The 25,566-nt window shown below is 38.1% G+C and overlaps 2 protein-coding genes across 2 annotated transcripts; one reads left to right on the top strand and one right to left on the bottom strand.

Annotated features, from left to right (window-relative positions):
• Positions 1-205: 205 nt before the first annotated feature.
• MZT1 (mitotic spindle organizing protein 1) lies at positions 206-4,302 on the bottom strand. The gene is made up of 3 exons (XM_059839132.1): positions 4,178-4,302; positions 2,124-2,269; positions 206-747 (listed from the first exon to the last, which is right to left on the bottom strand). The coding sequence occupies exons 1-3, from the start codon at positions 4,224-4,226 to the stop codon at positions 724-726; spliced, it is 219 nt and encodes a 72-aa protein (XP_059695115.1). The 5' UTR covers positions 4,227-4,302; the 3' UTR covers positions 206-723.
• Positions 4,303-4,451: 149 nt separating this feature from the next.
• Positions 4,452-25,485, top strand: BORA (BORA aurora kinase A activator). Its single transcript, XM_059839137.1, has 12 exons — positions 4,452-4,589; positions 5,201-5,371; positions 6,462-6,568; positions 8,833-8,878; positions 10,275-10,356; positions 11,581-11,646; positions 12,388-12,444; positions 13,982-14,199; positions 15,526-15,679; positions 16,760-17,358; positions 17,748-17,879; positions 19,355-25,485. Exons 2-12 carry the CDS (start codon positions 5,216-5,218, stop codon positions 19,538-19,540), a joined length of 1,803 nt encoding a protein of 600 aa, XP_059695120.1. The 5' UTR covers positions 4,452-4,589; positions 5,201-5,215; the 3' UTR covers positions 19,541-25,485.
• Positions 25,486-25,566: the final 81 nt, after the last annotated feature.

Genomic DNA, 25,566 nt, shown 5'->3' on the forward strand with positions numbered 1-25,566 from the left:
CAGTAACAATACAGCCTTAATATTTTTAGATCCTACAGTCAGAACAGGTGTAACAAATGTAGCATCTGCTCTCTGTGAAATATTCCATGTCATCTAGAATTTAAATTTACATATATATCTACATGGATAGCTGAAAAACTTTTGTTATCTAAGTTAAACACTTTTCCCAGGAATTTGAATTGAATCAAACGCACAATTCATGACCTACATTATTAAAAAAATGCTTTATTTATTACCTTCAGCTTGAGACTTAAGTTACTGCCCTTGCTCTAAAATAAAGTCATTATGGGCTTCATTCCTATCTGGACCATAAAGCAAGACTAAAATTGCACATGTAGCTTTTCACCAAAGCAAAAGATAAAACCCATTATATACTACCACTTCTAAAGGATGCATTAACAAAACTACACTCATTCTAACAAAGTTTGTTGGTATACACTAATAAATTCAACAAATGTACAATATCTGGCATGATTTTAAATGTACAGGATGCCAAAGAAAAACAATTGCACTATGTTCACGAACAGTTCACAAAATACCAATAATATTACTGATGAACTTTTAAAAAACTTTTTACATACACCATTCTTTTGAAAAGTATTACAGAAGTACTCTGAAACCTTCACATACACTTATTTCATTTTTTTTCTTAACAGTGCCAATCTTCAGAGCTCCAGGTAAGTTTAACTTGACATTCTTCTCATACAGAGATCTTCTCCCATATCAGCCTGTCATATTTTCAGCAGCCTAGAAACAGAAAAAAAATTATCCCAAGTCACCAAAAGAAACACCATGTAATTAAATTTAATCTTTTCTTGTGACTTTTTAAAATTACCTAAAGAACTTAGGGGTCTAAAAAAAAAAAAAGCTACTTAGGAAATTTTTTTCTAATGAACACTACTTTTTTCTAAAAAATAATGCTGTCAGCTGCCATCACCCTTTACTAGAAGAGCCACTGCTGTTTGTCTTACATCCTGTATCTGAGCAGTTTTCATCTTGTACATTTTACCCTAATACTTTCAAGAAACGCTCAAATGCATAAATATAGTTACCTTTGGAGTTTATTTCATATAATTTATGGTGTTATTACCTTATCCATATAGATTAGTTATTGACACAAAACTCAGAAGAACGACACTAATCATAACTGCATAAATCACACTACCAATTATTTGATTAATAATATTAGTATTCTTATCACTGAATAACTACAGTCAACAAAGCACAGTTGTTGAAGAATGACAGTGGTAGATTTTATACCAGTTATGGGACAAACAGGCAAAGGAGAGCAACAGGAATGGGAAACCAGTGAAAGCAATGGAAGAAGTAAAACAGCCCTCAATTATTTATATACACAGTTAAATGCATATGTGAGCACACATTTAACCATAGACACAAATACAAAATATGCATGAGCATAGAAAAATGTTAAGTTAAAAATAAAGTCTGTGGTCTTCCAGCATAGACACAAGATATAGGTTTCCCCTTTCACCTGTCAAAAATAGACAAATATAAAATGCAGTAGTAAAAAAAATCCTGTCTGTGATGTTTAGGTAGACAGTAATGAATTAAAATGCAAGTGAGATTTTTTTTTTAACCATCTACTAGTTAAACAGGTAAATACACATTTATGAAAAGCCCTATATAGACACACATCACAAAATCCCCTCTTTCTGGTCTTTGGAAAGGTTCAAAGCAATAAGGGGAGAAAAGCAATATGTTAAGATGATGTTAACAAGCTGCATGCACCTGTTTACAAGTACTGCTGCATACTCTCAGATCTCAGGTTGTAGAAATGAGGTGATACTCATTAAAGGATAAATCTATTTGTGATATTATGCAGGTAAGGGGACAAATGGTGAATATAATAAAAAATTGTGAGTTTTGGTTGTGGTCTTTTTCTTCAGAAGAGTTAGTCTATTTTATTTCTATAAAACATGTTATTTGTAACATTTCCTGTTTCATGTACAGTTGGATTCATTGCCTCCTCTATTGAACAGCTAATTTCTTCAATTTAAAAATAAGTCATATCAAAGTACAATCTACAAATTGAAGTATAGAAAGTTGCATGTGCATCTGACTCTTAAAAACAAATTTATAAGCTTTTTCAACAAGAGCATCACCTTTAGAGCTTCTGTAGCCTTGCGCAGTTCTTTGATAACAGAAGACAGGGCTTCTGGATTTATCCCTTGTTCACAAAGCCGCACACAAATAGACAATGTCTCCATATCCAAGCCAGTGTTTAATATTCTCGAAATCTCAAACAGAACTGCAACAGAAAAAATGAAAGCACTTTAGTTCCTACAGACTGTAAAATTTCAGTGATCAAGATTATTCTTCATCAACATTCAGATTCTACAGTACTTCTACAGTGTGAACACGGCAGATATCCATTGCTGTTTGCAACAATATTTATGCTTAACCTTCCAGCATAAGCTAAAAGCTACAGCTTCTAACATAAACACCATGCTTCCCTGGTTCAGGAAATTTAATACTGGATAATAGGTGTTGAAAAAGTGAAAAAAAAAACCTGAAAAATTCAACAATTAACATACCTGTCAATGAGGTAAAAGGTAGGCTATAAGAACACTGTGCTTTTGGATTCCAGACACTGATGAAGTCCTTTCTAATCTTTAGGTGTTGAGGCAGTGTCTTTGGCAGAGAGATGTAGCAGTTTCTCCACAACAATTCTAAACTCTTAACAACTCTGCAGACAACAACTGCTAAATGTCTCTATCTATCTTAAATAAAATACACACATAGTTATACAGGAAGCCTGGGCTCCTAAATCTGAAGATTAGCGCACTTTCCTTATCTGTTCTCAAAAGCCTTACTTTGTCTTTAAATCTGCCTGTTGTCCCTCCTGTCTAAATCATTCCTGCAGAAGTGGAAAGAGGGAAGTTGTCAAGTACAGTTACCAGAACTGAGATTCTATGTCCTTCCCAAAGAAGTCACTCTATCTGCACAAAATGGTTTTACCCTCTTGCAGCACCAGAGGAGCCATAATGATCCTGCTAGTCCTGCCTTGCCTCCAGCAGCAGGTCAGACCATGAAGATCACTGGTGTAAATGCTAATTTTTACACCAGCTCAACTCATGAAGGTCCGTCCTAAAAAACCCTCGTGTAACAGCAGCTGTAACTTCAAGAGAAGAGAAGATGCTGAGAAAATAACAAATTCAAATTCACAGCACATAACACTACCCCTTGAATATACTTCCTAGCCTCTACTCCCTCATTAGGGCGTTTTCAGAGAAAGGCTCCAAATTTAACAACCCTCAACAGACTGCCTGGCTGCTTTCCACCCTGCATATAAGCTTTTGGTATAGGCATTTTGTGGAATTCCAGAGTTTCACACTACACTGAGAAAAAACTCCAAAACATGCCAGCTTTGATTCCTCACAGTCAGGCTGAAAGTGAGCACCCCAACTTCACCCACCTGCTCACATTTCTCACGGCTTATCAATCTCCAAAGTATTTCCCCCTACCTCTTCTCTCACATTCCCCATCCCACAACAGTACCTGAGTTAGGGGTTTGTTTTTATTTTTTTTCCATATCAGAATCTATTTTAGTTGTGCACCACTGACTACTGCCCTCAAAGCTTTCACCCTATATTGTAGTTTGGGTTGTTTTGAGCTTTTTTTTTTTTTTGCAGTGTACGCTGGTTTTCTGACATGAGCCACGAACAAGAACCAAACGCGGGGGTTCAGGTCAGTTCAGGCGCTGCCGCTGACACCGGCCCAGGGCCGCTCCCCTCTCCCTCTCTCTTCCGAGCACTTCTGGCTTAAATCCAAGACGCACGGAGCCAGGTCACGTCATTTACATCAACCGTTAGACATAACGAGAAACAAGAGCAAATATATGTGTGTATACACACACATATATAAATATATGCAGACATTTAAAAAACCTACTATTCTATGTTAAATACCTAGCTAAATTTAAAAAAGAAACAAAACCATAAAAAGGCAAAGCCACGTCAGGTCCAAAGACACTCGCTCGGCGGGGGTTGAGCAGTTTCACGAAGTAAAACAAAAGCTGCCACACGCTGCATCTTTCGGCAGCCGCAACCCGGGCCCCTCTTCCCAAGAGAGGCGCCCGTGCGCGCGGCCCACGGCGGGGCCAGGCGCTCCCTCTCCCTCGCATCCCGCGCGTCGCTGTCCCGGGGCAGTCACGCACCGTCCATGGTCTCCCTCACGGCGTTCAGGCTGGCGGCGTTGCTCGCCATGGCGACCCCGCCGCGCCCGGAACCGGAACGCCGCGCGCTAGCCCGGGCCCGCCAGCCCCACGTGACGGCCCGGGGCAGGGCGAGGGGGGCGGGCTTTCTTTGAATTCGTGCGGCGGCGGCGCTGGCGATTGGCCCGTTCGAGAGCGCGGCAGCCCTGCCATTAGCCCGACGGAGCACACCGCTCTCCGTAATTGGTCAGATCCCGCAGAGGGGGCGGGGCTAATTAAAGGGCCGCCCGGCGCGGCGGGGCGGGAGCGGCGCGGCGGCGGCGGCCGTATAACGGCGGCAGGTGGCTGTGTCCGCATCCTCGGCATTCCCGGCATTCCCGGCATCGCCTCCTCGGCGGCGGGGCTTGGGAGAGCGGTGAGCGGCTCGGGGCGGTGGCAGTGTCCCGGGGAGAAGCGTGAGGAGGGGCTCAGCGGGGCCGCTTCCCCCGGGGTTCCCGTCCCGTTCGCGGCCGGAGGCGCGGGAGCGGCCGGGGCCCGGAGGTGCCTCCTGCCGGAGCCCCGCGAGGGCCGAGGCTGCCCCCGGCCCGTTGAGGCGGAGGGCGGGCGGTTTTAGCGCCCGGGCGGAGCGGGACCCGGCCGGGGCGTTATTGCTGCCCCGGCCGCTGGAGCTGTTTGGTCACTTCTGGTGCTTAGTTGGGTTTTTTTTTGTTTGTTTGTTTTTGGATTTTTCTCTTGTTTGCTAGTTGTTTTGCCCTTGTTTGGGTGTTTACTTGGCTTTTCTTAATCCCTCTTTTCATATTCTTTCTTAACTCGTTTTCTTAGTTTCTGTTTGCTTGCAGTTGCTCGTACCAGCCTTCTTTAACAACTTTATGTAATTAGGTCCAACCCATAGCTAACTTCGTTTTTGAAATGTTGCTCGTTCTTTAAAATGATAAATTCTCTCTGCCCAAAGCCTTCAGGGTGGCCCTAAAATGTCAAAAGTGTGATTTCGTTGTTTTCCTTAATTTTCCTCTCCCTGTCTTTCAGTTATAGCTTAGTGTTATGGGTGATACTGAAGAAGCTAAAATGCAGATCACTCCAGAAACTCCAGGACGAGTCGCAATCCTGAATCCTTTTGAAAGTCCCAATGATTATTACACTCTTCAGGAGCAGATTGTTTCCAGTCCTTCAGTCTTTAAGTCAACAAAATCCTCATCTGTAAGATCTAGTCGTTACTTGTGTAACTATATAGATGTAGTGCTAATATTTTCAAATGCATTAAAAGGGGTATTTTTTTTAGTGTACTTCAACGTATGTACCAAGCTAAAGAACTTTGGTGGCATTTGTAGTTTCTTCTTTTCATAGAGTTATGCTGCTTTTAAATACTAATATTGCCACTTAGTCTTCCTTCCTGCTTAAATTTATTTTGTCTTTAGATATTAGCGATTGAGTGCTAAAACCAGTAGAAAGTAGAAAAAGACTAGTTGTTAAGTGTGGTACTCTGGTCCTACTTACAGTGCAGAAAACCAATTTCTACTTAGATGCTGAGTAGGCTGGTTGCAAATAAAACTTATGCAAATTACAATTATGTTGTCAGTTGTTTGTGTATTCAAGTCAATGATTTTGTTTATCTATAACTGGTTTTTTCGTTGTAAATTACTTACTACTTTGCAGTTGAAATTATTTTCTGATAAGCAGTAGAGGTGAATCTGCTAATGAAACTAAAAAGACTCATCTGGCAGATAATTTTCCAAATATATTTGAACAGTACTTTCTTAAATAAAGGGGTGAAGCTTCTTATTTCTGAATTGGATTTTGTTGTGCCCTGTGTATGGCATATATGAGGGAAGCATTGCAGAATGTACAGGCATTGCAGCTCTGGTCTTCTTAGGGTAGCTGAATGGAAGACTGCTTTATTATTTGGATAACTTGGGTTAGGATACTGAGTTTCTGTGGAACCACAGTTTGGATTGAAGAAGCAATTTAAGTTCATCACAAATTATGTATCTTTAGTAGACCTGTGTGTAGGAATTGAGAAGAAACTGACACCTCAGTTTGAGAGTACCAGCTGTAATCTTCCACTTTAATATTATGTTGTTAATCATTGCAATATTACTACCAGCAGGATAAGAAGCCTGACTGACTTACTTTTTTTTAGAGTAGATAATTTAAATAGGAACACTTTTGATTGTTTTTGACAGAAACTATATGGAAGCTGTGATTGTATTGTCCCACTGAGATTTGTCCTGTGCTTTTATTTTTATCTCTTTAGAATAGCAAGCATTAAGATTCCTGTTTCTTTCTTTAGACACCAGGAAAATTCAGATGGTCTATTGATCAGCTTGCTCTAATAAATCCTGTGGAAATAGACTCAGAAGACATTCGACGCCAAGGAATGTATTTGAGCCAAGCTAGGTAACTTATAATCTGTTTTTATGCAGCTAACTTAGCTTTAATACTAGAACACTTGTTCTTTTGCTTTATTAACATTTCAGCATAGCATTAAAGACTTTTTATTAAAATCTTCTTACACTATTTTTTGCATGGTGTGGATATAATATTTAGATGAGGCTACCTCTATGTTGCTTCCTTTTAGCGTTAAGAACTGCTGATCCACTCTGATTGCAGTTTGGAAGACAGCCAGATAAAAGCAGCTAGTGGAAGTAAGAAAACGTCTTGCCAGTGATCATTGCCAGGCTACCTCTTCTGCTTCTTGTTACAACACAGTTTATCTTCTCAGAATGCTTCTTTGGTCCCTGGGTCTCCTGCAGAAGGGTAGATGTGCTGGGGAAGCCCCAGCAGTCTCTTTCAAAGGTATAGATTAGACTTAATGTGAAGGAGGGGGCTAGTTACTTGAAGTAGTTTGAGAACTTTACCTCAACTTTTTTCCCTTCTCTGAAAATAACTTGCATGAGGAAAATGGGTGGGCAAAAAAGTCTTGGTATTTGGAACTTTTCTTGAGGGATAATTTTACGTGCAAGTGGTAGAGAGTGCCAAGTGAAAGTAGCCAGGGAGAACCTGAATGGTGAATCCTGTAGACTCTCCTGTACATTTTTCAGATACAAACTTGCAGAAAGACCTGCTCCTCAAGGCATGAAGTGCTGCAAGAATAGAGTAATGAACCTGTCCTGTCTAGATCAGGTTGCTCAGTTGCATCTGCCTTGATCTTGAATGTTCTAGGGATGGGTCATCTACCACCTCTCCAAGCAACCTGATCCAGGGTTTCAACACCCTCATCATAAAAACTTACTGGTTTTAGTGTCTGACTGAACCTCCATCTCTCTTTTTGAATAATAAAAGCTGTAGGACTATTACTGTCCCCAGCTATATCTGACTCACCAGGTCTTAATGTTTCCTGTCCTTTCCTGCTTTTTATAAGTTTTAAAGCTTTAAGCCTAATGTTTTTAGGGAGTTAATTACATTGTTTTTGGAACCTTACTCAGACAAGCTAACTTTAATTGAGATGACTTGGGTGACAGTTCCAGTGATGGTGTGTGACATGGCCTATAGATACAAACATGCATTCTCTCAGTGGGTCCTTTCAGTCTGTCCCAATGTTTAATAGTCACTGTGGTTCATTTTTTTTTTTTAATCATCTGCTGTGACTGGAAAGAGGCTAGTTTGACTGTGTGTAGATTTGCTGTGTCCATGCTTGCATGTTTCAGTGCATACACAGACATGAATCCACAGTGATTGTATGCTTGTTTTTTGGTACAATAACTCTGCAAGAGCCTCCACAGATCTGTCACTTTAGCATCATCTAGGCAGATGTTACTGAAGGTGGCATGTCCAAACACTGGAGATATATTTGAAGTCTGATAGGCATAAAAGAGAGAGCTGGGAGAGTTTATGTATTTGTCACATCTGTGTGTGCTTGTGTATCTAATAATATCTTATCTGACTGATTTCTAAAATTATTCAAGGGTAATTCAGGTATATGAACTGTGAATGAAAGTATTAGGTGGTTCAGCTTAGAAAATGATGAACATTTATAAGCTTCAAAAAATTTTACAGTAAATTACGCTGTAGTAACTGAAAGTCAGGCTTGAAGGTGACCGTTAGAGGAAATGTAAATATAGAATCTCACACATCATGAAGTAACTACAATATTTTTTAAAAAACTAAGTTAAAAGCTGCACAAGGAAATATTGTCATTGTTAGAAACTGAAAGTGAAGAAGCTGTGACAGACTGAGAGAACTCTGTGCTAGGAAAGTGGGCTTTGTCAGGAATTTGAGTGTGCAAATTCCAGGAGTGTTTTCAGTTGCCCTTTAATTCCTTACAGCTCAGTTTTTTAGTCTGCTTGGTTTTATAGTGCAAGTTTAATCTCATGTGACATTTAATAGTAAAATACATTAGTATGAAATTATTTTGGAAGATCAGTTATGACTGAGTTTTTGCCCAGACCTGCTGAGTAAACAGAATATTTGCTATTATGTACTTCTGAATGGTACAAATATTTTTCAAATCAACTGAATTGAGAAATGCATTTATATTTCTAAATTTATGTATGAGATCATTGCATGTAAGAGTAAAAACATCATAAGATTTAGGTTTTAGTGCAATTTAATTTATAAAGCTCCTCTTGAGCAGCTATAAATTATTATATGGCTGGACTTTACATCTGTTCCTACTTACGTGATGGTTTTGATAATTGAGTTGTTTTTCATTTGTTACTTAGAATTGATAAGGAGACAGAAGACCGAAGGCAAAAAGCTATTGAGGAGGTAATAAACTTTGTGCTATCGAATATTGATTTGTCTACAGAAAAGATCCATGTCTTTTACAGGATTTTAAAACCCAGAAGCCTGTTACATTTCAGTAAGAAAGTAATTTTGCACCCTCATCCCTTGCAGTTGTAGCTGGAATCCACACACTCCTTTTCCCCTCTTGTTTCAGAGACGTGTAGGTCAAAACAAATTTCTTTTTTTTTTTTTTTTTTTTTTTTTTTGGCTAGTGGTAATGTGGCTGTAATATAACTTTTACTAACTACAGGTTAGAAACAATGAGAATTTGGAGGTTTACTGTAACAGTTGGAGTGATACTGCATTTTTTGAAATATTGGAGAATTTGTATGATTTTTTTTTGTTTTTAATTCTTCCAAAGTCTGCTTTGTTAGATGGAAGACTTTATTCTGGTAGCTTGTATTTTCCCATGCATTTTTCATTTTGTTTTTCACTATTCATTTGGCTAGCAGAGAAGGAAAAGTGAAATGTTTAAAATATTCACTACAGAAATCTCGAATGTTGTTATTTTCAATTAAAAAAAAAGTCTCTGATAGGCCGGTCTATCAGTTTCTATTTCTACAAACAAAAAATGTTTTATGATTCCATAAAGGAGCTGTGTAGTTGACCTGCAGTTAAGATGCTCTGTTGTTCTAAAATTGCATTAAAAGGGGTATTTCCTCTTTGTGAGGTATGACCTAATGGGTTATGCAGCTGAACAGCTTGAAAATCCTGTCTCAGATAAAAGTTAGACCTTTAATAGCTGCATGTTTCAAGCAATGTTTTTTTCATTTGCTTTGAGTCTTGCACTTATTGGAGAACAGGATTTGCCATGTGTTTCTTGAAGGTTTGTACTAGTGTTTGTCTCCTCAGCATCAGGGTGTTTCTCAGTGCAGCTGTGATGGTAGACAGTTTCTGGTTCACAGAAAAAGGCTAAACTGCCGGTATTCAAAAATGCTTTGCCACTAACCAGTTTAGCCAAATACACTGACACTAATAATGTTGCCAAAAAGCCTTGGTTTATCACTTTTACTGTTACTGCAGTGTCTGTCACTTCTTTGAAATGTTCGATTGTCAAAGTAAAACTTAAAAACCTGAAAATTTAAAACTAATTATTTTTAAACTACTATGCAAGAAACATGGTAGGGACAATTCAATTTTTAAAAGGAATAATTACTGTTAAATGAAACTTGTGTGTAGTTTTCATTCTGCAGACTTGAAGGATCTGAGGTGCAATGGGTCATAAAGAACATAGGGGTCCTAAAGTCAAATTGTTTTTTCTTTAACCTCTTTGGGCCTAAAATGATCTACATTTTTTTTTTTGTTCAGGGTACTAGTCTAAATTTAAAGTTGAAAATTTTAAAAAGTGCTGAGATGGTTTGTTTTTATTCTACTCCAGTTTTTCACAAAAAAACTCATAGTTCCTTCTCCTTGGATTGAACATGAAGGCAAGCAAGTTTCTCAGTTTAATTCAACTAAATGTAAGTTGCTTTTGTGTGTCCACCCCAAATAATACAGCTTTTGGAGAATTTAGCAAGCTTTTTTTTTTCCAACCTCAATTTAAATGTTAAGAACCAGCGATAAAATATGGCTCAGTTGGTTGATTTTGCAGCTGCTGGTGCCAAGTGCTTTCTTTAAGAATTATTTATTAATTGAAAGTCTTGTATAATTTTCCTTCTTGTTATTCTTGGTCTTTGTTCTTAAATTTTCTCAGTTAATAATCTGTCTGCAAGCATTTTAATTTGCACACATAACTTTGTATCTGTAACTGTCAACTGTATTGATACAAGTAATAGCCAAGTCTTCTACTTCACTTTTTTCCTTCAGATATTTACATGTCCTCTTATTCCAGCTGCTTTCCTCACCATATAGCATATTGGAAATAAAATTATGTATTCTTTTACTAGCAGCATAAATTCCTGTTGTCATCCTGCTGACTCACTGCCACAAGAGGTGGATTTTCTAAATGTGTTTCGTTTATGCCACTGTTAGATTTTGTTCTTAATGTTCTTACTGAAGTTTATATATAACCAGCAGAATACAGAACAAATTGATTACAAGATGGAAAACGTGAGCTATAAAGTACTGTTTGCATGCCCTGTTGTTTGGTATGAAAATCTTAAATAAGTGGAGATTTTTGGAAGATTTGGAACAGGCTAAGCTGTTGGAGTTTTTATCAAGGCGATGCAGCTTGTGAATAGTGTTTTTTTATAATTGTCAGTTGTAATATGGTCACTTTAAGGGCAGGGAACATAAGGCATTATCTGAAATCTGGTAAAGTGAATGGAGAAAGAAAATAGAAAATAGTTTAATGTGTTCTTCAGCTGAATAAAAAAAAAATTTGAAGTGTATCTTCACCTCTCTCCAGTCCAGACGGAATGATTTTCTGGAAATCATTCCATTTCTGTTTTACTTGAGCACAGCCTCTTTAGCTAAGCCATGAGATAGTTTGTTTTAAATCTCTGTCATGTAGAGACAATGTTCTGGGCAATGTTGATGCTACTTCACTAAGCTTTTTTGAATAGAAACATGCTGAAATTCTCTCAATAGCTATAATGGTAGCCTTTTCTCAGTACTCCTTTCTAATCTCTTCCAAACATTGATGCAAAAATTTTGTTTGGTAGTATTAAGTATTCTAACTTAATGTTGCTACATTTCAAAACTATGTGCACTGCATGTGTAAATTTAAGTTCCATGTTTTCCAGACGTAGATATAAATAACATTTCCCCAACTGGAAGACAGCTGAGCTTGCAGCCTGGGAAAAGCAATGGTGAGTAAAAGGCAATGCCTAAAATTGCAGGCTTTCTCTGAACAAAAATAATCCATTTTTTAATGGATATTCAGTTTCAAAAGGAAATTATTTGTTTGTTACTGTTACTGTAGAAAGTTTTTCTTGAACTGTATGGTACTGTAATTTTAATACTCATTTCTCATAGAAATTTAATTCTATTATACTCTGTTTTATTTTTTCAACTAAAAAAATAAGTCCCCTGTAGAATGTGGAGTGCATTTTTTCCAACACAGTGTCTGTACTTTTTATGGATTTAGAAGTGAATGTGAGCTTCAGATTTACAAGTAAATTACATTTTTGAAAAACCTTTAACATGCTGGATTGTTTTGGGTTAGAGAATCATGATTATTTTCTATGCCAAATAAATATCAGAAATCTTTTAAACTGTATCATTTTAGATAAATAGTTACTGTTTTTCCCCAAGGTATTTTGATTTTTCTGCCACTTTATTTTGAATCCTTCCTTTCTTCAGAGACCTCTCTTCTCAGTTAACATAAAAGCCTCTAGAGGCATTCTTAAAACTCTTGGGTTTTTATCTCTAAGCCTAGTGTGCTGCATGCGGTGTTGTCAAAACAGAATCGTACTTTAATTAACACTTTTCCTTATTGCAACTGTAATTTAAATACCTCAATTGCAGTGCAATTTGAAAGTGAATTTTTGTTTCTACAGCTTTAGCAAAAGGTCACTGTAAGCTAATTTTGTTGGTTTTATTCATTGCAGCTGCTTGTCAGACAGTACTGTCTTTGCCGGTGGATTTTAATTTAGAGAAAATACTAGGTATGTCATGTAATATCTAAATTAAATTATGAATGTCTATGTAGAAAACTTGGTTTGTATTGTTGGCTGGGTTTGTCTTGTGAAATAGTGAAAACTAAATGTATGAATGAAAGTTTTATGTATTCTAAATGGACAATTACTGCATGACTGGAAATTGTTCTGCCTGCAGGTGGTTGAGTGGGGACCTCATTGCCTTCTACAATTTCCTCATGAGGGGAAGGGAAGGGGCAGGCAGTGTTCTCTTTTTTCTGGTGACCACTGACAGGACCTGAGGGAATGGCCTGAAGTTGTCAGGGGAGGTTTGGATTGGGTATCAGAGGGTGGTGGGGCACTGGAAGAGGCTCCCCAGGGAAGTGGTCACAGCACCAGCCTGACAGAGTTAAAGAAGCATTTGGCCATTGCTCTGAGGGACATGGTGTGACTCTTGGGAGGTCCTGTGCAGGGCCAGGAGTTAGGCTTACATGATCCCTGTGTGTCCCTTCCAACTCAAGATGCTCTATGAGTCTAGATAGCCAGTGCATCTCCCAAACACACAAACAGAGCAGTAATTTGTCTTATCAGAAGTTGTTTGTACAGATGCCAGTCAGGAGTCTCAAAGCCCAACCTTGCCTTGAGTAAAGCTGAGCTATAACTCTGGCTTTACTGTACCTGAAACCATGGTGGGTACTAGAAGTTGTGTGGTGGCAAAAAAGCCATGACTACAGAGTGAGGAGGCAGGAGTCCAAATTAACTGTCTGATTGTAAGTGCTGCAACAAGCAATTTCTGCCACCTTCTCAGGCAAGGTGGCTGGAAGGGTCTCTCTTAACAGCTCATAGGTGGGAACAGTGGGTACAGCCAGCTCAGAGCATTTTGGCTGCATGCTCCTATCCCAGTGCTGAAATTCAGAACCATGACTGTGGGCCAGAAAAACATATTTATTGCCTTTGTTTTTTGTCTTAATAAATGCTTCCATCAATACATAGTTTGGGAGTTGATGAAAAATTTCTCCTACAGGGAATATCCAACTAGAATAGAACAAGAGAAAAAAATCTAAAATAATCTGGTAAACCAGAGCATATTTTAATGGGTTTTAGTTTATGCTTTCCTACTGTAAACAGCTAACTACTTGTACTTTCTTCAAGTCTAATCTGGTTTGCCTCTGGATGTATTGTGAAGACCATCAAAGCATATGGGAGATGTGAAAAAGAGTCTAGGTTTGCTTGGGTAGTAAAATAATCCCTGTTTGACACCTCAGATGTCTGGAGTGACAGTTCTGGAGAAAGATCAATAAGTATGTAGAAGCCAGTATTTATTTTTTTTAAATTCAGACTTTAGTATTAAGGGATGATAGGCAGAAGTGGAATGACCCATAGTAGACAGAGGTGACTTTTTGTAGGGATGACAAGCAATTCTTTGGGATAGGTGCCTAAACAGATTAATTAGGTGCTGTATTGGTAAATTAGATTAAGTGTTTTATTTAATTATATATGTCTCTGTAATGGAATGTATTTTTTTTCTGCATTCGTACTGGAAACAATTTTTCCCCCACGTTTCTAGGTGAATATTTTAGAACCGATGAATTCGCAGATCAGTCTCAGGAAAATCTGAGCTCTTCGTCACTCAGAAGAAAGCTGTTTTTAGAAGAGAATGGGAATGTATCTGCATGTTTGTCCTCTTCTTTGCATAGTCCATGTGGTAGTCAGCCACTTGGAGTGCTTTGTTCCATAGAATTATCTCCAGTCCGGTGCAGAAGCCCCCTGGACACATCTAGCTCAGTAAGTAGCCTGTTTTGTAGGCTGGGTGGGAAGTACTTTATGGGAGAGTAGGAGTTAGACTAAAACTTGGGGCCTCTTTTGTTCAAATTCTGAAAAAAATATGTGAACAAAAGTCCTGAATGAATATATTACTGACTTTTTATTATTTCAAATTATTTTGTTATGCTGCTCTTCTTTTGTATTGGGAATTAAGTTTTAATTTTGTTATGAAAAGGGAGTAGGAATTAAAACATACAAAAGACTTGCTGAAAGCATGTTAAAACTTTTTTCCCCCATAAAATGTGTCTATGAAAAAGTTTTAAATCCATGAATTATTGCCTACAATAACAGTTCATATGAACATGTGATATAATTATATTTCCTTTAATCTCATAAGCTCATTTATAGTGAAAGAAATGACTTGTGGATCTTTGAAGTGCAGTGCTAAATATGCCTTTTTCTTTCCTGTTGGCCAGAGTTTTCAGATGAATAGACATTTATTAGAACACAGAACGAAATGTCCATTTTTTAAATTAAACAAGATGACCCTTATCCCCATGTGGACTTAGCTAAAGTGGTTTAGGTGATGTATTTTCATCTGTGTGGTGGTTTGAAGTGCATGGAAAAAACCTACCTACACTAGGATAGTGTAGCTTAAATAAGTTACCTTAAATAAAAAGGTAACCTAGTAAAGAATTCCTACAATATAATTATAGGGCCAGAAGTGATGGGTGGGTGAGACCATGGGTTTTGGTCTGGGGTTTTTGTTGTTGTTTGGTTGTTGGTTTTTTGGGGGGTTGTTGTTGTTGTTTGGCTGGGGTTTTTTGGGGTTTTTTTAGTTTATTTGCATGATAGTCTTAAGCAAGGTCATTCTCTTTTTTTAAAGAGAAACACTTTTGTATCTACTACTGAATTAAGTAGATTGGATTACATTAAAATATAAATAGTGGCTGACTTATATCTGCAGTGATATGAATAAGAAATTTAGATTAAACACTTGACTAAATACATAGATAGCATTAATTCCCTATTTACATTTCTCATAGTTCTTAAGTGTAGTGGATAAAATAGTCCTAGCTGGTATTAAGTGACAATTTGTGTCCATTGTTCTTTTCCCTATGTGGAAGCATAAGGTCCAGGTGAAGAGCTGCAATTGGAATATTTAAGCTAAACTAGAGATTGTTTTAACTGAAATGCTTAATATGGCATCACTGGGAAGGACTAATCCTTTACAATGACAATTTTATAAATACATGTTAGCCACAGTTTTCATTATGAAAATAATGCTCTGTGGGTTTGATTTTTTTTTTTTTTAATTTATTTTTTTTCCCCTTCTCTTTTCTGAAGGGTCAGTTTTCATCAAGTCCTATTCAGGGAGGAACAAGAGCTTATAGTCTAGGAAGTATAACCAGTCCCCCATTTCCAGAGGGCTCTCCTGCACCTAATAGTTCTCCGGCTTTTTCACCAATTGCTTTTCACATAAGAAAAACACCACTCTCAGGTATGGTTTGATTGTATATGTATTACTCCATCTTGAGTAATATATTTTTATTATAAAAACTTCTAAATTCTTGCTGGAACATTTTTCTGTTTGGAGATGAGTTTCTGTCCTTGGCAGACCAGCAGTCTCCTCTCTAACACATCTGCTGTTCAGCAGTGAAATATGTGAAGCAATGAAATGTATATGCTTGCAACTGATCAGCTAGGGAAAATATTTCAGAAGAAGGTACTGAGACCCGATAAGAATAAAGAAAAGTTAAAAGGGTTAAATTAATCTACTGTAGGGAGGGTTTTAAAGCCACATGCCTGAATTTAGTCAGGTTACAATTCTGATTTGGCCCAGCCTGAAGCATTTTAATGCCAATGGGCGAAGAATGTTTAGCTTGAGTTTTCAAATCATGCCATCATGAAGATTATTTGAAATGAAATGACTAATGAAGAAATCACAAGCATTTTATGCCCTCATTGCTCTAGAAAATGTCACTGTTTCATGCTGTGTCCATACCTGGTAAGGCTTATTGCCTTATTTATACATGATTATACAGGTTTGGTATGATTATACACATTTATACACACATTTTGATTAATGGTATTTTACACCGTTATATATGGAGGTTGCACAGGTGTTTTCTCACTTGTTTGATCTTAAACTTCATTGCTGCCAAAAAATTTAAGTGCCTATAGATTGTGTATTGACATTCGTTTAGGAAAAAACGAATGGGGCACTAATGGACTACAGTAAACCAGCCTTCACCCATTTCCCTTTGAATGCTGTATAGTAATGACATTTAAAAATACAAGGTCTCCAATACAGCAAATCATGTCATAGAAAAGAATAGAAATATGGAGGGATAAAAACTTGACTTTACCAAATATCATAGTAAAATGTATGTATGGGTGATGGGTTTGGTTTTTGGGTTTGCTTGTTTGGTTGGGTTGGGAGGCAACAGTCAGTGAAATATTCTGTAGTGAAATACTCTGTAGTTGGCTATAAATTATTCAATAGACTGTAGGGCCTTGAGAATGATGAGTTTTTCTATCAGATACCAGGTGAAGTTAAACTTTGCTCTTTTTTTTTCAGACCAAAGAAAATTTACATTTCGTTCTCCAGATATTCCTTCTTCCTCGAATAGAATGACACCCCCTAGTACAAGAAGTCCTTACATAGATGGTTGTTCTCCAATTAAAAATTGCTCTCCTATGAGACTTGGAGCCTGTAGAGGAACTGCCCAGTATCAGACTTCTGTCATTAGAATACCTATTGCAGTTGAGAATCATGAGGATGAGGAAGAGAAGGAAAACACTTCTCCAGCAGAAGCTCGCTTCCCAGAAATGGATAATGGAATAAAGGTACATCAGGAAGACAGTGATACTTTTGCACGTGGTACACATCTCGTGGTGGCAACTGTGTCTATTTCACCAGATCGCTCAGAAGGTTGTCATCAAAGGTTGTCATCATTTCAGGATATAGAAGGCTTAAAGGAAAATAATACTGTAGACATGGCTGATGCAGCTGAAGTGTCAGAGGAAAACACTTGGATGAAAGAAACAATTGGCAGTAGCAATACACCAATGACCAGCTTTATGACAGGCATTACTTTCAGTGTTGAAAGCTCTCGCATGTGCATGTCGCCTCTTGCAGAAAGCAGCGCAATTCCTTGTGACAACAGTAGTATTCAGGTAAAAATACAGTTTTTAGTTTCTCTGGTTTCTCTGTAAAACTGAGCTCAACATAGCTTGGAATACGTACACTAATCTGGAAGTAATTGTTATTTTCTCTTATTGGATATGGCATCCAGTGGGTATCGTGACTTTTATCCCTTCCCTTCATCCCCTTTCGGTGGAGTTAGCATAGCAATTATTTTTGCGTTGCTCTGTACATTAGTATATTTAACTTGATCCAAATTAATGCTAACAGACCTGTTCACAATTTGCTTTTGTTATTAACCAGTCATAGTTGGTTTGTTGGATTAAGTTCTGTTAATCAAATGCAGATCATACCAGGTATCTGAGGGATTTATTTATGTTAAATGACAATACATTTTTCAAGCCCTGCTTTTTGATTTCAGGTGGACAGTGGTTACAATACACAGACTTGTGGAAACAGCATTATGGATACTGCAGGGGCTGAAAACAGCTGCAGAGAAAATGATGTGAACACTATTGTGTTTCAGAATAAATCTCAGCTGCCTAGAACAAAGGTAGGAGTTGTGGTTAAAATGTGATAAGCTTCCCATCTAAAGCATCCATTCCCCACTGTATTTGGTCTCAGGGAGCCTGAGAGGAGAGACTGTCAGATGATAATAAAGATGTTAATGTAGTGTCGGTTCAGAGACTATATTGAATAAATGCAGGACAAACATCTTGAACTGGCAAAAAAATATAATTATTGTTTTATGATAAAAGCAAGGGCTGTTTTGGAGGAAACTGAGGTATACATGCATGAATAGTAGTAGTGAGGCTGTTCATGACTATTGTAGTCTGTCTATTATTTTTGGTTTTTTTGTTCTTGTTGCTTCATTTATTGCTAAATTTTAAACGTGTGCCTATGGAGAAGGACATTTCTGGAGAAAAACTCTGCTGCTAATTTTCATAAACTTAGTGTTGATTCCTAGACCATACCTGGCATGCTGACTTGGTGGGGAACTTTCTGCATGGGTACAGTCTTTTTACAAGCCCTTTGAGGACCTATCTGAAAAACACATTACAAATAATAATACATATCTAGCAAGGCTCTCAACCCCCTAATCTTGTGATTGATGGGAAAGAGTTCTACTTCTTCCAGAGACTTGGAAGCAAGGCTAGTTTCTTTGGAGAAGAGAGTAAAGATCATCTCTTCTCAGTAATTATGGTCACATGATGCCACCAACTTAGTTTATGGTCTGCTATGTCTTGAAAGTCCTTCAAGGGGAGACAGTACTGACTGTTGGTACCAATTATAAAAACACCTCAAGTAAAGCCATTCAGCCCTGACTTCACTTCTGGATGTGCCATGCTAAAAGCCACTTCTCTGCCAAGAGGAAGTGCTGACTGATGGTGTCTTACAGACCACTGTTATCAAATTTTAAACTGTTCATTTAAGACCAGGACAAATGTGCCCTTACAAGAACAACAGATATTTTGTCATTAACTTCTAAAAACACTCATCTAAGTTCCTGCCCTTGTCACTCTGTTGGACATGGTTTTTATGTGTGCATGTACCTGCCAGAATCACTTGTCTGGTATCAAACCCATCCTAGAGGGACTTGCCAATGTCACACAGCTGCCTTTTCTTGCTGTTAGTCCTTGAACTGCTGGATCCTGACTAAGACAAATTTTGCTTTTTAGATTAGGAGTAAAGTGTGAAGGCATTAAGTGCTTCATTCAGATCTTACAATTGAGAACCCCAGGGAATGAAAAGAAAAAAGCACAGACTTTGCTGGCTGAAAGATTCAAGTCTGGTTCATTCAGACATTCATGTGAGCCCTAGAAATGAGGTAGTTCTTGCAGACAGCATGTTTTAAATATCTGTGTAGAGAAAATGTGTTACTTCATTTCCTTCTCATTTCAGAAGGGTAGAGATGGTACTTAAGTACTTACTATACTTGAAATTTGCAGTTAGTAATCTTGGGTCTTGTTTCTTTTGGAGCATTTCTGTTAAAATTGTTTAAAAACTAACTTTTTCTTATTCACCTAGGAGTGTTCTGTTTTAAGCCATAAGGACAATCAGTTGCTGAGAACAAAATCTCCAGAAAAGCACTCCTGTTTTCAAAAAGCCAAAACACATAGCACAGTATTTGGTCAAAATGCAACTTGCAACATTTCTGCTTGGAAACATAAAAATGAAAATCAAGTTTGGGGATTTCACAAAAGTGGTATGTAGTTTTCTGATGGAGAACTTAATCTGTGGTTTCTAATAAATTTTTATACATATGACCTCAATTACCTGGATTATATATACTATTTTGCTTTTCTAATGCAAGTGTAATAAACTGATATATATTAAGGGAGTTTTTAAATAATGTGAGATTTTTCAGGTTTTATTAATAAATTTATTAGTGTCATTAAGTGATCCTTTTTGAAAATTTAAGTGTCTAGATTTGATACAGAGAAACAGCAGGTTTTCTTCAGAATTGTATTCCTTTCTGTGACTAGGGTGGTGTGGGGGGAAAGGTGCAGGATGCAGAGGTTCAGGGACATCACACCACAACCAATATGATCTAGTGAAGCCAAATTTATTATCCCTAAAAAGACTGTATTTATAATAATTCTCTACTGTCCACACGTCTCTAGCTAATACATGATTGGCCAGGTCTAGCTGTTCACACATCTAAGGTAGGATGCTGATTGGAGCATCTAACTTTTCACACGTCTGGCTGTGGTTTTCTGTCCCACCCATGAACTGTCTTTTTTCCTCACTTTCCCAAGCTCACTGACAAACTTGCTGAGTCCAGTTGACTCTTCTTCTTGTATCTTTTTCAAGGATATACCGACCCCATTTTCTGAATATGTCCGTTATTGTTTGTGAACATGTCCATTGTCCATTATCCCAAGCAGGCTGGATTGTGCATTGGCTGAATATGGCCATTGTTCTTCAAACATTCCTCAATCTGCAACAAATCCTCAACAGGGTGGATTCTATGAGCAGCCTAGGATAACTTGCATAGGAACCAGTACAGCTGCAAAATCACTTACATTTTAAGATTTGTCCCTCCTAAAGGCATGAGGGACATTGGTCTTTGTGGGAAAGAAAAAGTGGGAGGGGTATTAGTCTGGTTTTGGATTGCTTTTCTCCAACCAGATATATTGTGTGGCTTCATAAATACTACCACTAGTGCCAAGAGTAAGTCACTGGACAGAAGTGAACTGCTGGGGTGTGATGAGAGCAAATGCCAAGTTTAGTTCTCTTAGAAATATAAAATAAGCTTTATGTCGAAAGAAGTTGTTTAGTAATTCTCTAAACAGCTTTTTCCTTGGTTTGATAGAGATCTGTGATGTTAGTTAGGTTTAAGTAATATGTATTACTGGTTACCCTAAAATTAAAAGCTAGTGTTGTGGTTTTGGTAATTGTGTTAGTACTTAACTTGGAGTTGATCACCTGACACTACCAGTGTCTCTGAAGAACAACTGTGTCCAAATTGATGCTCTGGTACTCTTTGGAACAAACCTAAGAAGATGCAATATGATTCATTGGTCTCAGGCTGCACCATTTTCTTAGTGATAGTACTTTCTTAATCCCTAGTATTATTATGTTGCTTACAGAAATTACCAAACTACTTAGATAAATCCTTAAAAAAATAATTAATTTTTTAAGGATTTTTTTAACTTTTGCATGCCATTTATTACCAAAAGTATTAATACAAGCTCTAACCTTCTGTTGTCATCATATTTCAAAAGTCCCATACCTTCTCAGTGATTTTTCATGGGCAGCTCCTCACAGCACTGACTCCTTCACAGCACAACCAATAAGCTCCATCTCTCTATCTCTTCTCAGCACAGCTAACCCCAACTCTCTTCTCAAGGAGCTCACCCTCTCTTTTGTAGCACTCTTACTGGTCACAGCTGTGCCCCATTAAGGGCAAGCCTGTTCCTAATCTTAGGTGATTAATACAGCTGCAGTTCCTCAGGGGTGAGATTACCTTCTGCACCATTTTCTTACCTTCTATCCCTCCACAATTCCCCCTTTTAATTGCAAAGTTGCAGCATCTCTAGAAAGATATAGTTCAAGTAAATTGATATAACATTCACATATCTCAGTTAGGAGTTACAGTATACAAATGTTCAGGCAACATGTCACAGCAAGAACATACATTTCTAATTTCTGATTTAGTTGTGCTTTTCACAATCTAGAACATCAACCTAAGGCTTTTCATAAACTAACATCGTGTTTACTGTCTTTTGCAGGGCCCTTTGCAAAAGAAAGTAAACCCAGTACAAACATCTTTTGTGTAATTTCTATTTAACTTCGGAATGTGTCTGTGCACTGACTTTGATTCATTACTCAAACTTACATTACATATTATCACAAATTCTTATACTTACATTTCTAGACTATTGACAATATCAATAGCTGTACAACTTTATAAGACAGCTCACAAAAATAAGTTAAAGGCTATATAAGTTAAAGGTAGTAACAAATCTAGTTACATAATTTTATCAATAGCCATAGAACTTGAACAACATTGATCCAGTATCTGTTAAATGTCCTTATGCTTATAGAATACAAACTTTCACTTATGCCTAAACAAAGATTAATAGTTGCAATTCACAAAGTGCACGTTTCATCAGCAAACACATACACCATACTGAATGATAGAGCTACTCTGTCCCCAGCTTCAACTGCTGTTTTAATAATTCTCTTCTTCCTTTTACAGTTCTTTGTTGTATTAGTTGGCCACTGCAAGCCTCTCTTGCCCTGCTCTGTTTTCCATGTAGACGAACAATCTCCTCTTCTCTTGATATGTTATTTCTCATTGTGTCCCCAGCGGCTCACCTGTACTCCAGGTGTTGAAATGTGTTGGGTCTGGACCAGGCAGTATCCCCTGCTGCTCTCAGTGCTACACTGGGCTCCTTCTCTGGCTGCCCCTCGCCCTACAGCCCTATCCCGAATCACATCAGGTTACTCTGGAGATGGCCACTATACAATTTTAGAAGGCTTCTCTTACATGTTGTCTGTGAAGCTCTGACTTTGCCTTTCAGAGCTCCGTGTTACAGCTCGTGTCCTGCTGCGCACACTGCCATTCTGGGGGAACCCGGCACCATCCTGGGTCTCCTCCAGACTGCAGCCATACCTTGGCAGAGGGGTGCAGGGCTGGCTCCAACATACCAAATAAGTGAAGTGTGTAGCATCTACCCTTCATATCCAGCACTCTTCTTCTTGGGGGTGGTATCTCATACATTGTCCAGACTTCAAGGCTCTGAGGCCTGCCTGGCTGCAACTCATCTGGATTTTTAGGCCCCCAGGCTCTTGGTCCACCTGCTCAGCTCCTAAGCTCCAACATCTTATTTCTCTTAGGCCTGTAGTCATCTTCCTGAATCACCTTGGGATCCCATTGCTTAGTATTTAACTCCTTTTTCCCCAAACCACCACAGGATTGGCTCCTTACTGCTCTCTCTACAGTTCTCTGCCCAAACCAGCATGGGATCACATCAGAATCACGGCAGGCTCACCAGTTGTTGTCATCATATTTTAAAAGTCCCATTCCTTCTCAGTGATTTTTCATGGGCAGCTCTTCACAGCACAACCAATAAGCTCTATCTCTTCTCAACTAGCTCACCCTCTCTTTTGTAGCACTCTTACTGCTCACAGCTGTGCCCCATTAAGGGCAGGCCTGTTCCTAATCTTGGGTGATTAGTACAGCTGCAATTCCTCAGGGGTGAGATTACCTTCTGCACTATTTTCTTACCTTCTATCCCTCCACAACCTTTGATCCATTCAAGAAAACCATCAGTTAATTAAAATGATGGATTGAAGGGGGGGGAATCAGAAGCCCAGAATTCCCTTTGTGTAATCAAATCAGATTTAGTTTAATTTGCTTGTATTTATTTAAAAGAACCTTCTGGAATTTATAAATGAATAGGGGGAAAAAATCCATAGGTTAATCTTGTGGCCCTAGTGACAAAGACAGAAAGCAGAGATAAGGGATGCACTGATATTTCTGGGCTCTGTTTATGTAGAGCTCTGGTAAACTTCATTAGATTAATGAAAAAGAGAAGTCCACTCTAAGAAGTGTTCCAGGTGTAGCAGTCATCATCTTTTCATAGCAATCATGTCCCAGGATACTGGATGGAAATTCTGTTTTCTGTTCTATTCTACAACCCACAGAAAAGCTTGTACCAAAGTGACAGACAGTGGCTTGTTGTAGTGTGTTTTTATACTTTGCAATACTTTGAAGTAGTTTTGTTTTTTCTATCCCCGTAGTTTTTCCAAATAGTTTACCTCAGACTGTACCCCTTCCTTTTACTTATGGAATTCCTCTCCCTTGCTGAGATCATCCCCAAATCCCGACCCTGGCTCTCTGTCAATCACCCAGCATCCCATCCCCTTCATCTAGAACCTTTGGTCCAAGACATGGAGCGATTAGCCAGAGGCCAGGGGTCAGCCCCCAGAGACCTGTTTTATACGCTGTCCTAAGTGTCTATCCCTTAGTGCCCATCCCTTTGGGTCATTTATTGGTTGGTAAAATGTTATCTACTTTTGGTTTCCTCCTCCCTTTAAGTGTAACCTTGGCACGTCTCCAGGGGCTCTCAGCAGGAGGCCCCCTGAGGTGCAGGAGCTCCCCAGAGCTCCCGAATAAAACCTTGGATTAACCCCTGCTAAGAGTCGGCCCCTTTCTTCCACCGATGTCTCTGGTGTCTCTTCTGCTGCAAAGGTGACTGGCTGAGCTGCCCTCAGGGCATGAGAAAGGTTCTCCCCACAGTCGGCCCGTGACTGCCGACTCGGGGCTGGCCAGGGGTTCCTGAGGTTTCCAGAGTAATGGAGACAGTGGCTGATGAGCAGCTGTTGGCACGCTAGGCCTGAAACCTACTGGTCGTGTTGGTCAGATCTAAATTTGAAGGCAAGACAGCATTTAAAAAAAATTTCAAAAGGGGAGGTGTGAACAGAATCTCTTGGCATTAAAATCAATGTGTTAGACCTGAGAGTTGTGTGTTTTTTGACTAGAACAGTTCTTGAAATACATCCATTAATAATTTCCTAGTGAAGGCTTTCTGAAAAGTGTATTTAAGAAAAAGGGAAACATCTGTCCACTGTAGTTCTCACATTGCAAAAATAAATATAAAATATTTTACTTTAGAAATCTAATGAGCAAGGATGATGTGTGTCATTTTTACTTCTGTAAAAATACAGAAGTATTTAATCACTGTTTCTGTAATGCATGTGGGATTGACAGTAATGGAACCTAGTGTCCTATATTAGCTGTTTCATTGTCTTCACACAGTGCTCTACTAGAAGCTGGAAATACACTGAATTGATAACTGTTAAGGAATGAATTTTGTTAAAAGTAGGAGGTGAACTCAGACTTCTGGAAAACAAATTTTATAGAATAGGGGCTTCAAAATGTTCTTAGCTTTAGCTTCTGAGTTTTGTCACTCAAAAGCAAAACACAACTTGTCTGAGTTTTAAAAGTTATGTATGACCTTGTGTCATTTCTGTTTTTCATGATAATTTTAACAACAATCAATTGAAAGGACTATACAAAGGATTTATTTTTGCAATTGTGATTACTAAAATAGTAATGTAACTTTAATGAACATTAATGAGGGTAGCCCAAATTATGATGTGTTTCTGAATTTTTCTGACTTACATGTATAATTTAAGATTTGGTTTTACTTTTTAACGAAGTTTTTAAATTATTTTCACAATATGTTAAATGATTGGAGGCTTTTGAAGTATTTACAAGGAAAAAAGCAATCCCTAACGTATTTAATTTTATCCTGTATTAGTATTTTCTTAGAGTTAAGAAAAGTGTAAGAGTAGAAATGGGTGAATGTGAGAAGTGATCAATGATGCTCCCACCTGGATTACCTGTATTTTTTGTCCTGTTTTGTAGTCTTCAGTTAGATAGGAAATATTTATTTTATGGAAACATGCCTATTTTTTTATTATGTTTGTACAACTGATTTGTAGAAGAAACCTGCTGTGCAAATTACCATGGAAATCACTTGACCATTTTGTTTCTGTAATTGTTCTTAATGCATTGGTTGGCACACATTGCACAAAACGGTCATTGTTTACATTAAATTAATATAAGTAGTTTTAACGAGACTCCTTTAACATGTCTAACTGTAAAATGAGTAGTGAAACAGAATAAAGACATTTCTTTAATACCTATGTTGTTCAATTACTTCTTTCAGTTCTGAGGTGCTAAAGAGAATGCACAGAGGTGCTGACTTCTACCAAACTCTCAA

This window comes from Haemorhous mexicanus, chromosome 2 (genome assembly GCF_027477595.1).
Source record: "Haemorhous mexicanus isolate bHaeMex1 chromosome 2, bHaeMex1.pri, whole genome shotgun sequence".
Taxonomy (NCBI): Eukaryota; Metazoa; Chordata; class Aves; order Passeriformes; family Fringillidae; genus Haemorhous; species Haemorhous mexicanus.